Source organism: Terrapene carolina, unplaced genomic scaffold (genome assembly GCF_002925995.2).
Source record: "Terrapene carolina triunguis isolate 2854851 unplaced genomic scaffold, T_m_triunguis-2.0 Scaffold194, whole genome shotgun sequence".
Taxonomy (NCBI): Eukaryota; Metazoa; Chordata; order Testudines; family Emydidae; genus Terrapene; species Terrapene triunguis.
In genome coordinates, this window is record NW_020664545.1 from 5,728,964 (window position 1) to 5,745,248 (window position 16,285).

At 54.7% G+C, this 16,285-nt stretch overlaps 1 protein-coding gene across 1 annotated transcript in view; it reads left to right on the plus strand.

Moving 5' to 3' along the window:
• POLRMT (RNA polymerase mitochondrial) overlaps nt 1-16,285 on the plus strand; it is a 32,312-nt gene that overhangs the window by 8,957 nt on the left and 7,070 nt on the right. The window contains exons 5-15 of the mRNA XM_024222091.3: nt 938-1,124; nt 2,052-2,201; nt 3,047-3,208; nt 3,578-3,748; nt 4,866-5,099; nt 7,495-8,283; nt 9,452-9,574; nt 13,045-13,167; nt 14,364-14,543; nt 15,409-15,495; nt 15,979-16,092. Of these exons, the coding sequence (XP_024077859.2) occupies nt 938-1,124; nt 2,052-2,201; nt 3,047-3,208; nt 3,578-3,748; nt 4,866-5,099; nt 7,495-8,283; nt 9,452-9,574; nt 13,045-13,167; nt 14,364-14,543; nt 15,409-15,495; nt 15,979-16,092 (2,320 nt within the window). The remainder of the gene's footprint in view (nt 1-937; nt 1,125-2,051; nt 2,202-3,046; nt 3,209-3,577; nt 3,749-4,865; nt 5,100-7,494; nt 8,284-9,451; nt 9,575-13,044; nt 13,168-14,363; nt 14,544-15,408; nt 15,496-15,978; nt 16,093-16,285) is intronic.

Genomic DNA, 16,285 nt, shown 5'->3' on the forward strand with positions numbered 1-16,285 from the left:
GCATCTAGCCAGAACCACCCCCGCCCCCCATTTAGCTGCACGGGTAAGACCAGGGGGTCATGATTCCCCCCCCAGTGCCTGGTCCTGACCCCACCTCTCCCAGGCTGAGAACCTCTGGGCCAGCCTCCCCTTGGTTGCACAGTAGAAACTAGTTCATTTCAAACCCTCTTTGGCTCCCGCTCCCTCTGTTAACTGAAGGCATTTTGCAGGCCCCGTTTGAAAGGCTCCCCATGGACAATGCCGGCGCTGCGTGGGGGAGCTGAGGCTCTGCCCCAAAGAGCCCGTGGCTGGCGCACTGCAGCACAGATCATTGGGACGGGGTGTCTGTGGGGTGAGGCTTCCTGGTTCACTTGGGATTTCGGAGACGTTGGAAAGGGCAGAGGGGTGCATGGGATAGAGCCAGCTGTACGGGGTGGCATGAGAGAAGGGCAAGGGATTGCTGTGTCAGCAAAGCCGCCCCCTCTTCTGGCCAGGGCAGTGTGTCGAACCCATTCTATGTAGAGCTGCCCTCGAGATCCTATTGGCTCCTGCCCCGGGTCTGTAGGCCCGGGCAGCGCGGCAGCTGGAAGCCTGGTAGCACGCGACAGAAGTTCCAGCTCTGGTGCTCTGTCTCGGTAGGTGTCTGCATTTCACAATGGCCAGCGTCTCCAGCTGAGCGTGACTCCCGGTGCGCTGGCTGACACCTGACTGCGCTTGGCAGGAGGAGAGGCTACAGCAGACCTGGGCCAGAGGGACCGTTCCATCGGGGCTCCCCAAGGTGGGGCTTGCTCTGATCCACATGGTTCCTTTCTTCTCCTCTCTGGTGTGCATCTTGCTTAGTCTCTGGTTCCCTGTTTGCACCATCCCTTGTCCTGTGCTTAAACATTAATCGTCTTCCTGGGTAGATATTCCCTCCCTCTCCTCCGTCCCCCCTGCTGATCCATACCTGTCTCCCCAGATGTGTGCAGCAGCTGGAAGAGGATGGTTTCAAGCTGGACGAGCTCTTCAAAGACGTTGTCTACGAGGAGGACGAACGGGAGATGGTGCTGAAGGCTGTCAGGATAATCGAGCCGAACTTTCATCCGCTGTCTCAGCCCTGCTCGGAAATTTGCACTTCTCCTTTGCTCCGGGATTTCTACTCCAAGGTAAAGGGGGGCTGCTGGGCGCATGTGCCCGGGGATCCTGCAGGGCTAATGACATTTGCCCTTTTGGGATAGGCTATTTGGGGCACAGAGCCCTTGTTATCGGGGTGATTGTCACAGAACTGGTTGCACAGACCACGAGCCCCTTGAGTGAACCAGCAGTATGACTAGCAGTGAGCACGGATACATGAATCCTTCCAGCATCCCCAAGAGGCAGAGCCAGCTTTATAGATGGGGAGAAAGGAGCTGGGAGAATAAGTGACTTGGCCAAGGCCAGAGAGGGAGGCCTGTGTCAGAGCTGGGATGAGAACTCTCAGGTTCCTGACTCCTAATCCTGTGATCAGTCCCATTCGGCCATGCTAAGAGCTGGGGTTCGGTCCCTCCTGAAGGCCTGCTAGCTGGCGGTTTGGCTCCCAAGGTGCCTCACTTGAGAGCCATGGAAAATGGGGCCTTATGTCTCGGGAGGGGGGGAATCCACTGCCAAAAACAGCTGGAAGTAGTGCCCACGCCAGGTGTGTAGGGTGCTAGCTCGTTGCTGGAAATAAAGCTGGCAAAGGCATGGAAGCAGATTAGTTTGATGTACGACTGTAGCGTCTCATCTAGTTCGGCCAACCACACGGAAAGGGGAGAGGCTGCGTGGGGCCAGCCCCGGAAGCTCCCTCATTCTGCTCACGAGGTTGGGATTCTAGCGATGACCCTCATCTCGCTGTCACCCCTGCCGAGGAGGCAGCCTAGGTTTCAGCTGTGTGGGTGCTAGCCGGGGACCCGGATTCAACGCCTTGCTCTGCCACAAGTCACTAGGGGGGTCTCTGCCTCAGGTCTGTAAATGAGGGACTATTTACACCTGGGAGCATCCAGCCGCTGAGCGACAGAAGCACCCGAACGCCCTGTACCTGAATCCCAGCACTCACCACCTCTGTCTCCCTGCAGGAAAAGCCGGTCTCCTACCCCAAGCTGGACTTCTCGGTGCGCGAGCTGCGGGAACGCTTCCGGCAGCAGCTGGAGATGGAGGCTTCCAACACCGTAACCATCAGCTCCGTGGAGTCGGCCAAGCCCCTGACGGAGCAAGCCAGCAAAGCGGTAAAGCCTGGCGCTCGCTGGAGTTACCGTAGGCCTCCTCTGAGAGCAAGGGCTGTAAAAGGAGTTTGGGTGGCTCTGTAGAAGGTGTGCCTCCGGCTCGGCCAGAGGCGATGAGCTGCATGTGGGAATCATTGGGGGTGTTAGGCAGGAGGTCAGACTAGACGATCAGCGTGAGCCTTGTGGCTGGAGATCACTGGCTATCCAGCGAAGTGCTGCCGGAGCCTTACGCCCAAACCGTGCCGGGGGTTACAGCAGTATTGGAAAGTCAGTAAATACCCACAATTCGAAACTAAAGAGCCTCATTCAAAACAAGCAGGGGACTAGATCCCCCCCCGGGTGTAACCCCCTACTCCACAGGGTTGGGTTTGTTAGTGCCTCGCTCTGGATTATCTATGAGCATTCCGTGTAATAACTGATGCCCTGGGGGTAGGGGAGTAGAAGCCGTTCTGTGCTCTGTGTAAACAGAACGCCCTGCTGAGAGAATGTGGAGATTGAAGGCTGGAGGATCCCTTTGCTTGGGGAGTGCCCCCTTGCTGGTGCATTCGGGGAAGTGCTTCCTCAACTCACTGACTCTATAGAGCAGCTGGTGGTTGCATTGGAGGGCAAGAGAATTAAAGAAAACGTAGCCAGAGGCAGGCAGTGAGATAGAGGAGGCGGCAGCGGAATTCTGGCCCTGATACTTGGAAAGGGGGTGAGAGCCTGGTGTGGGTCTCTAGAGACCCACAGACCTGGGGAATGGGGAAGCCCACCGGCGAACTCCTGTGCCCTCGGTTAGCCCACACCTGCCTCTGCGCTCGCACCGTGTGATTGCCAAGCAGCTGACCGCCTTGTTTGCCTGTGTGCAGCGGGAGCTGTTGACCACGCTGCGCTCTGAGTGGCGGAAGTCCCTCCTCCAGACCCTGCAGGAGTCTAAGATCCACATGGCGAACAGGAGGTCCTGGCAGATGAGCCTCTATCCCTACCTGTGCTTGCTGGAGGACGAGGAGTACGTGGACATCATGCTGCAGGTAGAACACTTTCCCCCGCCCCGTTAGGCTGCCGTGCGGGAACGGAAGAGTCTCTCTTGGCCGATGAATCGGGCTTGCAGCTGTGCCGCGGGGCACTGTCATGGGGGGATTTGCATCTGGGCCTGCAGAACCAGAACTTGTGCCATGAGCCTGGACCGGGTCTTAGATCAGGGCCACGTTTGCTCCGTGTGCTGAGTAGCAAGCCCACGATCTAGCCTAGCTGTTCCTTCATCTCGATCTTGGCTGCGTCCTGCTGGCTTTTGTCTGTGTCGCACTCTCCCTTTGCTGCCGGGAGCCTGGGTGGTGCCTTTAACGCCCTGATTGATTTGCCCTTCTCCCCTAAGACCCTCGCTGCCTCCCCCTTTTCAGATCCTCTCCAGCCTCCCTCCCCAAGGAGAGTCCCTGCTGGTTTTAGCTAAAGAGCTGGGTGCCAAGATCCACAACAAGTACGCCGTCCGGAAGAAATTGCGCAGCCGCCTGCTGAAGAAGATCCAGAAGATCTATGACGCCTACGCCCAGCTGCTGGCAAAGGACACCCAGGTAGGCCTGTCTTAGCTCCCTGCCCCAAGAGTGAGGGGTCCTCCAGGCTGGTGGGCCATGGCGGCTGGGTGTGATAGGGACACGGGCAACTGTAGCTTCCAAGGCCTGGACCCGGGGCCTTGTCTCAGGCTCTCCAGTCAATGCGAGCAGCTCTTTGCGGGGAAGCAGCCTGGGCAGCAGATGGCTTCCTGGGTGGGGCAAAGGGCTGCGTCTCTGTCTGCGGGATGCCCTGCGTGCTGAGCCCACGTCCGTGGGGAGGAAGCACTGACTGAGGGGTTGGGGTGTGAAGGGCGCTGCTCCCCCAACACCTAAGATGTTTGGGATTTTCCAGAGGCTTTGGGGTTTGCTGTCAGACTAACGTTCCCCAATGCAGGACTCTCGACAGCTGAGAGTGGAGGAGTCGTTGTCCTAGGGCTCGGTAGGTTGGAGGACGTCTCCTAGAGACTCTGCCTCTGCAAACGTCCAGGGCTTGTCTCCTGGGAGGGCATCTCGGGAACTGCAGGTTCCGGAGAAGAGGCCGCGAGAGCTAACGAAACCACTAGCCTGTCTGGCGTGCCTGGCGGTCTCTTCCTTCCCGGGTGTGGCTCCGGGAATGAACTCCACTGGCAGAGCCGGAAGGGTCGCCCGGGCACCGCTTGCCCAAGCTAGACCTGGCTCTGGCTCAGGAGCGACCATGGGTTTGTACAGCATAAGCACGGCCGGTGAAGTTGGCGCTCAGAGCTGTGTGTATGTGTGGAAGGTGCAGATCTGGAAAGGCGAGAGGGTCGTTGCAGGTCAGGCTGGAGGGGGTTGGCAGAGGCTGCTTGTAGGAAGCCAGCCCCTTTCCTGCCTGCACTGACCATGCCTGTGTGGCTTTGCTCCTCAGCTGTCGCGCCTGTTCACATTTACACACAGTGTGCGGCTGCCCTGCGGGCGTGGCGGGGGAGGAGCGCTCCTCGGCATCGCTCCCACCCGCACTGTGCGTCCTCGGCTGCCCCTCTCCAGAAGGCCCCCAGCCCCCGGAGGCAGCGCGGAGGGTTATCTGACCCAGATTCCAGACAGCTCAGTCGGCCCCAATTAATCTCTCAGGAGAAATAATTGCTGCTCACGCTGGGCCGTTCTCCTCCTGCCTCCTCAGCTGGATAGTTACCTGCCGCGGGAGTACTGGGAGAAGCTGGAGGCCAGCTCGGGGTCCTCCCTGCTCAGCAAGGACTGCACCTGGCCTCACATCCTGATGGTGCAGCTGGGCGTTCACATGGTGGAGCTCCTCGTGCAAGTGATCAAGGTACAGAGCAACGTCCTGAACCCCAGCTTGGAGGCGAAACTCATCCCCGTCCTGTATCACGTCTACTCCTTCCGCAGCAGCCGGCAGGTAAGGGCCCCAGGGCAGGGAGGGGTCTGTAACCAGGCATCTGGACCCTCCATCAGAACAAACCCACTAGATCATCAGGTCCGGCCTTCTGCCAGCACCAGGTGTGGTCCCCCATCCTCTTGGAAGGCATCGCTATTCAACTGAACATAAGAACGGCCCTACTGGGTCAGACCAATGGTCCATCTAGCCCAGTATCCAATGCCAGGTGGCCAATGCCAGGTGCTTCACAGGGAATGAACAGGGAATCATCAAGTGATCCATCCCCTGTTGTCCATTCCTGGCAAACAGAGGTTAGGGACACTCAGAGCATGGTGTTACATCCTGCCCATCCTTGCTAATCCCATGAATTTATCTAGTTCTTTTTTGTACCCTGTTATAGTTTTGGCTTTCATAACATCCTCTGGCAAAGAGTTCCACAGGTTGACTGTGTGTTGTGTGAAGAAATACTCCCTTTTGTTTGTTTTAAACCTGCTGCCTATTCATTTCATTGGGTGACCCCTGCTTCTTGTGTTATGTGAAGGAGTAAATAACATTTCCTTATTCACTTTCTCCACATCACTCAAGATTTTATAGACCTCTCTCATATCCCCCCTCAGTCGTCTCTTTTCCAAGCTGAAAAGTCCCAGTCTTTTTAATCTCTTCTCATACGGAAGCTGTTCCATACCCCTAATCATTTTTCTTGCCCTTCTCTGTATCTTTTCCAATTCCAATATATCTTTTTTGAAATCTGCACACAGTATTCAAGATGTGGGTGTACCACGGATTTATAGAGAGGCCTTATATTTTCGGTCTTGTTCTCTATCGCTTTCCTAATGGTTCCTAACATTCTGTTAGTGTTTTTGACGGCCACTGCACGTTGAGCAGATTTTTTCAGAGAACTATCCACAATGAATCCTAGATCTCTTTCTTGAGTGGTAACAGCTAATTTAGACACCATCATTTTGTACGTGTAGTTGGGATTATGTTTTCCAATATGCATTACTTTGCATTTATCAACATTGAATTTCATCTGCCATTGTGTTACCCAGTCACCCAGTTTTGTGAGATCCCTCTGTAACTCTTCACAATCTGCTTTGGATTTGATTATCTTGAGTAATTTTACCACCTCACTGTTTGTTCCTTTTTCCAGATCATTTAGGAATATGTTGGACACTACTGGTCCCAGTACAGACCTTTGGGGGACCCCACTATTTACCTCTCTCCATTCTGAAAACTGACCATTTATTCCTACCCTTTGTTTCCCATCTTTTAACCGGTTACTGATCCATGAGAGGACCTTCCCTCTTATCCCATGACTGCTCACTTTCTGAAAGTCTCTGAAATACACTATATCCACTGAATCACTCTTGTCCACATATTTGTTGACCCCCTCAACGAATTCTAATAGATTGGTGAGGCGTGATTTTCCTTTAACATGATTTGTTGGGGGAAGAGTCAACATGTTTTTTGTAATCTATTTATCTGTTCTTTACTATAGTTTCAACCAATTTCCCTGAAGGCAGGCTTACCGGCCTGTAAGTGCCAGGATCGCCTCTGGAGCCTTTTCAAACAATTGGCGTCACATTAGCTCTCCTCCAGTCATTGGGTACAGAAGCTGATTTAAATGATAGGTTCCATACCGCAGTTAGTAGTTCTGCAATTTCATATTTGAGTTCCTTCAGAACTCAGATGAATCCCATCTGGTCCTGGTGATTTATTACTCTTTAATTTATCAATTTGTTCCAAAACCTCCTCCAGTGACACCTCAGTCTGGAATGCCTCATACCAGCAAAGGGCTACGGTCAGGCACATGTCATGTTAGTTCTAGTTCCTTTCCTTCCTCTTCCCAGCTGCCCTGACTTGTGTGTGTGCCCCTTGTGTGCCTTGCATGCAGGCCCCGTTCCACTGACCAAATAGCTTCCTTCTCTTCCTTCCCTCCCCCCTATTCAGTTCCTGGCACACCCCACAGCTTCCCCAGAAGGGACAGAGGGTCATAAACTGCCCCTGACGGTTCAGACATCCAGGCCTGCTCCAGCTGGGACCCCCCTCACGGCCTCGCCAGCTCCAGGGTGTTCGGCAGCTTCGGCTCCTGCAGCCCCACTCCCGCGTAGCTGTCATCCTTGCTCACGTGCTGTGGGTTAAATGGATCAGCAGGTTTCGGGCAGCCGAGCATCATGGATGAACTGGAGTCTGTCCGTTTGTCTGGTTCCGAAGGGGAGGGCTGGGGCGAGAGGCCCCTTTCCCCGGCAGTGAGCGAAGTGAAGCCGCAGTGCAGGGTTACAGGAGCTTTGCATTGTGCTGCCTGACTGGACTCTCTTGGAACCCAGTCTGAAGGGAGTTGTAGCCCCCTGTGTCGCTAATGAACTTGCCCCCCTCTCCCTTCAGAGCTTCACCCTTCTTTAATTCTCCCCCCCAGATCGGGTTTATAAAGCCCCATCCGATCCTCACCCAGATCTTGTCGAACGCCGCCGAGACCACGTTGACTTTCGACTCCTTTGTCATGCCCATGCTGTGCCCCCCGGTGCCGTGGACCTCGCCGCACTTCGGGGCCTACATCCTCCTCCCCACCAAGCTGATGCGCTGCGTGGAGGGGGCCATCCAGCACCAGCTCCTGCTAGAGGAGTGTCCCCGCAGCAACCTGCACTCGGTCCTGGACGCCTTGAACCAGCTGGGCAACTGCCCCTGGAAGATCAACCAGCCCGTGCTGGATATCATCATCTCCATCTTCAACGCCAAGGGCAGTGAGAAGCTGGACGTCCCGCCGCCCCTCTCGGAGGCCCCCAAGCCATCCGTGGCCCTCCACGTGGGGCCCAGCACTCCCTGGAGCAAGTCGTCCCTGAAACGCGAGCTGACGCAGTGCAGGAAGAAGACGGCGGAAATGTACAGCCTGCGGATGGACTCCCTCTACAAGCTCTCCATAGCCAACCACATGAGGGATAAGGTGTTCTGGTTCCCCCACAACATGGACTTCCGGGGCAGGACCTACCCCTGCCCGCCCTACTTCAACCACTTGGGCAGCGACATCACCCGGGCCATGCTGCTGTTCGCGGAGGGAAAGCCACTGGGGGCGCGTGGCCTCGACTGGCTCAAGATCCACCTCATTAACCTGACGGGGCTGAAGAAGAAGAACTCTCTGCGGGAGCGGCTGGCCTACGCCAACGAGCTAATGGAGGAGATCCTGGACTCTGCTGACAACCCCCTGACGGTATGTAGCGGGGATGGTCTCTCTCGCTTTAGAGGGAGCCCAGAACAAGCCTGGCACTGCTAGCCCTCAGGGAGAGGCATCAGGAACTAAGCGACAAAGCAGAACCCTGGAATCCAGGACCTCTCGAAGCTGCTCTCAGCTCAGGTCCACACGACAAGCTTGTGCGGGCAGAGGTGCAAAGAGCTGTGATTTCCTGACCGATCCAGCTGTGCCTGCAAACGCCCCAGTGTAGATCTGTGCTGTTACTGGGGCGGCTTGTTTCGCTCAGTGGGGCTGGAATAAACCCTGCTGGCAGTAGCGCAGGTTTGCCAGTTTGCGCTAGGAGCGCTTTGCTGGTATTGTATCCGGCATCGCTACGCCGGCAAAGCGCCTCTAGATGTGGCCTCCGTGATTCTGTGAGAGAGGATCTTGCCCTGCGCCCAAAGTGGAAGCCGGTGAGCGCCTGCCCACCCTGGGTGGCTTTATTAATATTCCAGTAGCACCCTGGGGTCCCAGTCGAGACTGTGCTAGGCCTAGTGAGAGACAGGCACTGCCCTGAAGCTCTTCCAATCTAAATACGCGCAACAGGAAGGGTTGAAGAGGGATGCTGAGGCCAGGTCTACACTAGAAACTGTTGCTGGTATAATAGTGTTAGTTAGGGGTGTGATCTGCAACATTTTTATACTGGCCAAAGCCTTCGTGTCAATGCGGTTATACCGGCAAAAGGTGGTACTGCATATTTCATTGGCGGGGAGGGATAGCTCAGTGGTTTGAGCATTGGCCTGCTAAACCCAAGGTTGTGAGTTCAATCCTTGAGGGAGCCATTTAGGGATCTGGGGCAAAAATCTGTCTGGGGATTGGTCCTGCTTTGAGCAGGGGGTTGGACTAGATGACCTCCTGAGGTCCCTTCCAACCCTGAGATTCTATGATTTGGGGAGCCAGAATACGCTCCATCAGCAAAGCCTCTTTTTGCCAGTAGAACCTGTCTCTCTGCTAGGAGGTGCTGCCAATACAGCTGTACCGGCAAACCTTTTCTAGAGCGGACTAGCCCACCGATGGGTGGGGCGACTTGCCGGATGTTGTGCCGCAGGTCAGTGGCAGGAGACGTGGCTCCTGGTTCTGACCCAGTTCAATACCCAGGCGCTCTTCTACTCTAGTGCTGAGATGCTCTTCCCTCCCCTCCCCCCAGGGCAGGAAGTGGTGGATGGACACCGATGAACCCTGGCAGGCCTTGGCGTGCTGCATGGAGATAGCCAAGGCTTTGAGATCGCCGGACCCCACAGCCTACATCTCGCACTTCCCCATTCATCAGGTAAGGGGCCTGGTGGCTGTGACTGTTGGATTCCTCCTGCATGGGGCAGAGAGCTTGGGGAGCTAACAGAAACTCAGCGGGGAGAGGGCAGAGGGATGTGGGAGGCTCTGGGTCGCAGGGGTACAGAGGCTGTTGGAACTGCAGTGGTGCTTGGGTTCGACCTGTAAGCAAACAGATCCTAATTCACTCCCATGGCAAGGACCAGGCCACTTTCAAGTGCTTCCTGTTCCAGGGTATGGACAGGAAGGATCAGTGTGCACAAATCCCTGGTCTCTTCCTCATTAGCTGCCAGGCCTGTTATCTGGGTATTTATATGGCCGTCATCCCCATAGTATCTAAACCTCTCCCAAGGATCTGTAGATTCAGTCTCACTACACACTCCTGCGGGTAGGGAAGCATCACTAACTATGCTGTGCAGATGGGGAAACTGAGTCACAAAGCTGCCGTGACTCACCCATGAGTTTGTAGCAGAGCTGGGATTTGAATCCAGCCTGACCCCGTGTTGCTTTGGATCAGGCAGGCTTGCTGCGAATAGCGGTCGTGGCTGCAGTCTCTGAAAGGCATTGCAACTGCTCAGTATATGCCCCTGGGGATGGATCTCTCCTAGTCTGTAGCCAGAGGGCTTACGTCAGCTGTTCCGGGTCCTTGCTCATCTGGTCTGAGGGCTGGAGCAGAGCAGCTCTGCTGGCTGGAAGGATGAAAGCCTGACTCTGGATGAGGGCAGAGATAGTTCCTGCTGCGCTAAATGATGCGAGTCCAAGTGCTTCGTGCTCACAGCAAGGCCAGGCCCCGACGGGGCAGTGGAAGCAGAATAACCCTGAGCTTGGTCTACTCACGCTGCCGCCTCGCTAGCGGGGGCTGCCCTTACCATCCCGAGAGGAGCTGTGGTAGAAAGGATCAGTTGCTGTCATTAACCTTAGCCCTGCTCCGTTCCGTCAGCACAGCCTGAGCGCACCTGTCAGAGGCCTGTGTCGTCAGAGGATACCCCGTCATTAACATTTCCCTGCAAGAGGCATCTGTGTTTCTCCCCTTAGAGGCTGGATGCTTCTAATGGGGGCAGGGCGAGCGTGTGTCAGAAACTAACCCCAATGTCTCGGATCTCATTGGTGTGACGGCGAAAGCCGATGGGGATGGGGGCGGAATGGAAAATCAAAGATCAAGCGGAGGTGCTGGGAGTCACTTAACAGCTGGCCCATCAACCTCCCGTTGACAGAAGCAGTTCTAAGGTGGGGGCACGGCTGCCATGGGCCTGTGGATCCCGTTTTACCTGTCTGCAGAGCTGCAGGTGCCCCAGGTGGGACAGGGTGGTCCTTTCTCCTGGTGGCTTCAGCCCCCCCGAATATAGACACTGTAGCAGGAGTGGTGGGAGGTACTGAGCATCAAGGCCTCTGCGGTTCAAAGTATGTGTTGCAGGGTGGATTGATTGAAACCACCCGGTAGAAAGGCTCGATTTAAGTCATCAATTTGAATCAGCTTTTCTTTTTCTAAAAAAGGGCATTCTCATTGGTTGGGATAACCATTAAAACATGTTGATTTACACCTAAGCAGAGCCTTTCCATTGGCTTTGGTACATCAGTTTTCTACCCGGGAGGGACCGCTAGAAAAATACACATTTATTTAAGCAATTATATGGCTTAACATTTTCAGATTCTTATTAATTGAACATTTTTAATATGTTAGAAAGTGGGGAATATTACATTGCTTAGTTACTCGGTAATTAACTTTTTCCTTGTGATTGGTGTCAGGCTAGGTTAGGATGGTAACCGGAATGTAACGAAACACACAACAGCATATAACCATTAACACCCTTAAATGTTTTGGACAGATAAACTTCTCTTATCACAACATGTTTCAGATTTTCAACTAAATGGTTTATTAAACAGAGGGATTAACCACAGTCAGTGAACTAAATTGATTAGTTCAGGTCAGCCTGGGAAAATTTTCAAATAAGCCTACATGAAAGTGACTGGAGCTTAAAATCTTACTTACCTAAGTCTCTTGAAAATGAGAGAGTCTCCTAAGTTACTTAGGTGGATCTTTCGGACCATATTTATAAAGTTTGACTTCAGAAGTTAGATGTTTATTGCCCTGATTCTTTCTTTATACAGAAAAGCAGCCTTTAACGCAAAGTTTTTGATAGAGGCTCATGGATTCAGCATATGTTTTTTTTATTTAAATGTTTTAAGAGATTATAATAAGTTTAGGCCTTAACATATTTTGTATTAAAATCAGATTTCATTTTAAACAGGTTTACATTTTTAAAGAAAATGTTGTTGTTTAAATAAAATAAGAAAAATCTGATTTAAATAAAAAAAAAATCTGTTTTAAAAATTTTGTTTTCAAAAACACAGAATTTTATCCACCTTGCCATGTTGCATTTTAACTATCCTCCATAGAATTTTATCCACCCTGCCATGTTGCATTTTAACTACCCCCCCTCCAATTTCCACCCCCATCCATGTTTCCTTTTGCCTCCCCCCCCCCCCCCAATCCCATTGCTTGGTTCACACCAGGCATGTTTTTGTCTGTGTTGTCCCCCCAGCAGCTGTCGATCCAACTGTTGTGGGAGATTGCTCAGTGGCGAGCATCTGCAAAGGAGGCCTGATACCTGTCTGGTCGCCTAGACTGCAGTGCCACACTTAGGACAGGTCGATGTTAGGTTTGGTAAGGGTCAGGGTGGGGGCCCAACCAAACCCTCAGAGCTGAACACCCCAGAGTTTTGGGAGAGCTGAGATCTGGAGCAAAACTCTGGCTCAGTTGCCTCTTTGGTTTCAGGAAGGTTTTCCAAGCAACAGAGGAGAGGCAGCCTGGCCCAGTGGCTAGAGCCGTGGTCTGGGAGTCAGGAACCCTGGTTTCTATTCCTGGCACTACCACGGACGTGTTGCGTGACCTTGGGCAATTCCCTGCCCTTCTCTGGGTCGGTCTCCCCTCCCACCCTTTTTGTGTCTTAGCTACTTCAATTGTAAGCTCTTCTGGGCTGCCTCTTACTATGTTTGTACAGCGCCTAGGACAATAGTGCTCCTATAATACAAACAATATAGAACAATAATTAAAATGTTGCCATTCTTTTTTTTTTTTTTTTTAATTCCAGTGAAAACTTACTGTGGGGGTAGAGAGAGGGGCTGATTTTATAAACCTCCCATGCCATGTTTGCAACCCCGTCGTTGCAGCATCGGGCTAGTTCCAGAGACTCAGACAGTGACGCAGACGGGAGGTGAAAGGGAAACCAATGAGTCCTTTGTCCCTGCTGGGAAAAGTAAAAAAGCAAAAACGGTGCAAAGTCCACATCAAAAATTCTTCTGTCCTGAGCAGTTTCCAGCAACACTGGTGAGGGCATGAGAAAGTCAGTGGGAATTGGGTGCCTAACTCCCTTAGGCTTCACTGAAAATCCCAGCCTTGGTTTTTAACCAGGCAATGCCCCTTTAAATGGCCAGGCTCTCAGTCCCACCCTTTGTTCTTCCTGCTCGCAGGACGGCTCTTGCAACGGGCTGCAGCACTACGCCGCGCTGGGGCGTGACGTCATCGGCGCCACCTCAGTCAACCTGATGCCGTGCGACAGCCCCCAGGACGTGTACAGCGGAGTGGCCCAGCAGGTGAGACAGAGCCGGTGACCCTGGCAGGTCCCTACGGTTCACCCCTCTGCTCGGACCCACCGTGGAGCTGGTGGTCAGTGTCCCCAAGCAGAACAGTGCAGTTCCTGCCCTCCGGGGGGAGAGGAGAGGCTGAGATAGACAGCACTATGCATGCAGCAGGCTCAGTAGACATCAGCCGATTGGAATCTAGCGCCGGACTGTCCCTCTCTCCCCTGGAGGGAAGCACCGCGGTGGCCACAATGAAAATCCAGCTGAGATTGTGCTAGAAGAGGGGAGGGTGTGATCACAGTAGACAGAGAAGGAGCCGTGACCGAGAAATCCCCAAGCCATGAACCATCCCCAGGCTGCTTCTCTCTGGGTTTCCCCCAGGTGCAGATGGGGAGTTGGTGAGACAGGGTCTCCAAGCAGCAGGGAGATGCTCCGCCTGAGTTGCTAGCACCTGGCCAGCACATAGGAGGAGAATTCTCTTTCTTTTGGGCGACGTGGGAAACTGATCTCCATGGCACACTCAGTCCTCGGCCTCTCTTCAGAGACTGGGGTTTTCTTGGCATGTTTTGCAATATGAAATCGGCCTGCTGGGAACTGGACTGAGACCTGCCGCATTCATTCCACACACAGAAACTATCCTTAGCTCTTATCTAGAGCTTGTCATCTGTGGATCACCAAGGTCAAGTAGCGTTCTCCCCAATTTTCAGATGGGGAAACCGAGGCACAGAGAGCGGCTCAGCCAGAGGGTCACTGGCAGAGCCAGGAACAGAACCCTGGTCTCCGAAGGCTTGGTCCAGTGCTCAATCCACTCGGCCACACGGTGCACCTGACAGCCATTGGGTGCTGTGCCAGCACAGGGGTGCAAAGGGTCCGTATCGCAATACCAGTGCCCTGAGCTGGTGTCTCTGTGGTCCAAAAACTCCCTAGTTCCTCAGCTAGTGGCCTCTGTTATCCAGGGTGGCTAGCATGGGCCACAGTGTCTGTCGTGGGTGTGGGGGAGGGGCATTCCTAGGGCAGAGCAGTGGTCTTGGCTTGGTTTCTCCACAGTCTGTGTAGAGGGGGTGCAGCCCAGCTGGGCCCTGGGGCTCCCTCGATGACCCTATTCCTATCGTAGAATATCAGGGTTGGAGGGGACCTCAGGTGGGTCCTGATTCAGCGGCGGCAGGATCACGGCATCTCCCCCTTGGTTCCTCTCCACGCTGCCCTAGGTAGAAGAATTCCGGAAGCAGGATGCCCAGGAGGGCATGAAGGTCGCCCAGGTCCTGGACGGCTTCATCAGCCGCAAGGTGGTGAAGCAAACGGTGATGACGGTGGTGTACGGCGTCACCAGGTACGGAGGGAGGCTGCAGATCGAGAAGCGGCTCAAGGAGATCAACGGTTTCCCACAGGTAGGACGTCCAGCCCGGCTTCCCCGCTGTCCCGCCTGTGGCCGCTGCCACTGGTGCCTGGCTGAGTTTTGTGAAGCGCCTGTTTCCCTGTGGAGCGATTTCCCTTTTCCTCCTCCCCCGGCGCTGCCCTGCCCTCTGGGTCCTGCTAAGTAGATCCAGGGCAGGGGGTTCAGCGAGTGGAGCGGAATGGGACCCAGGTTCTAGGTGGTATGCAGGCCCCTTTCTCTGCCTGTCACAGGATGGGGTGGATTCTTCAATCAGGTGTATCCTGTCCCTTTGGTTTCCAGCATTGTCATCTGCTGCCCAGCCTCTCTGGCAGTAATGGGCCTCAGCTGGTGTCTTGTACAATACGAGGCCGTTCTGCTCCCTCTGGGGGTCGTATTGCCCCCCCTGAACCCCCAGATGTCTGTCTCCATGCAGCCTGCTGGTACCTGGGCTGGGCTAATGGCACCTCCTGCAGAGCAGAGGGTTTCACTCGGCACCTCTCAGCGGCTCGTAGTCCCTGTTACTTACATGGCCAATAATGCCGCGCAGAGGCCGGCAGGGTGCCCGGTGACTTGGCCCTCCTTCCATGGGAGAGGAGAATCCTGTTAAGTGCCAGAGCTCAGCTTCCTCTCCACCCACTCGGCAGCCAGATCCGGGTTCGGATTCCCGGCTCCCCTGACTTGCAGCGAGATCTGGGGTCTCAGCTAGCCCAGGTGGGAAGGCAGGTTCTGTGAGGCGGTAATCCTGGAGGAGAGGGAGACACGTCAGCAACGGCTCATCCCAGCTGTGGTCCTTCGGGTGAGAAGGCAGGCGTGTCTTCATCACAGGGACTCCCACTCCTCCCATGGGGAGCCCTTCACCCTGCCTCTGATCCACACAGGAGTACATCTGGGAGGCGTCGCATTACCTCGTCCGGCAGGTGTTCAACAGCCTCAAGGAGATGTTCTCAGGGACTCGAGAGATCCAGGTAAGGTCCCTGCTGCTTTTCTCCCTCTCTCTCTCCTTCCTGCTTTTCCCCTCACTCCCCTCCTCTTCTGGCTTCCCTGTGTGCTGGAGAGAGCAGCACCGCAGAGCTCCTGGGAGTGCTCCAAGCAGGCTGGAGAACAGGAGAGGAGCAGAGGGGGAGCCCCTAGAGATTGTCTCCTCCCATCACCCCGGGGAATGCAGCCCGATCTCTAACACCAGCCCTGCTCAGGAAGTGAATCGGGGCCACTGGATCTGGCATCTCAAGCAGCAGGTCTCTGTGGGATCCTAGCCCCACAGGAGCATTCCTGACCCCCACCCAGGTGGAATGACTCCCCTGGGGGAGGGGGCCGGAGGGTGTTGTGCCATCCATGGTGGGCTCAGAACTGCCTGTGGTGGGCGGGGACATTATGGGGTGAATCTGTCCTTAGAACCCCTGGAGCCTCTGGGGCTCTTAAAAGCTGCTCACTCCAGTCTGTCCCTGCAGATCTGGCTGACGGCGAGTGCCCGGCTCATCGCCAAGTCCGGGAACCCGGTGGAGTGGGTCACCCCGCTGGGCCTCCCCATCGTGCAGCCGTACCATCGGGCCAAGTCCACAGTGGTGAGTGCCAAGGGGAGCAGAGGTACCGGCAGCTTGTGAGCTGGGACCTCAGTATGGAACATGGGGGATCTAGATCAACGCCCCGCCAACCACCGCCCTGGACCGAGGGCATTAAGGGGCAGCGCGGCGAAGTCTCCAGCCAGTGCATGTGTGTCGAACCTTGCTGTGTATGTGTGGGTAGTGTGCTGGGAAG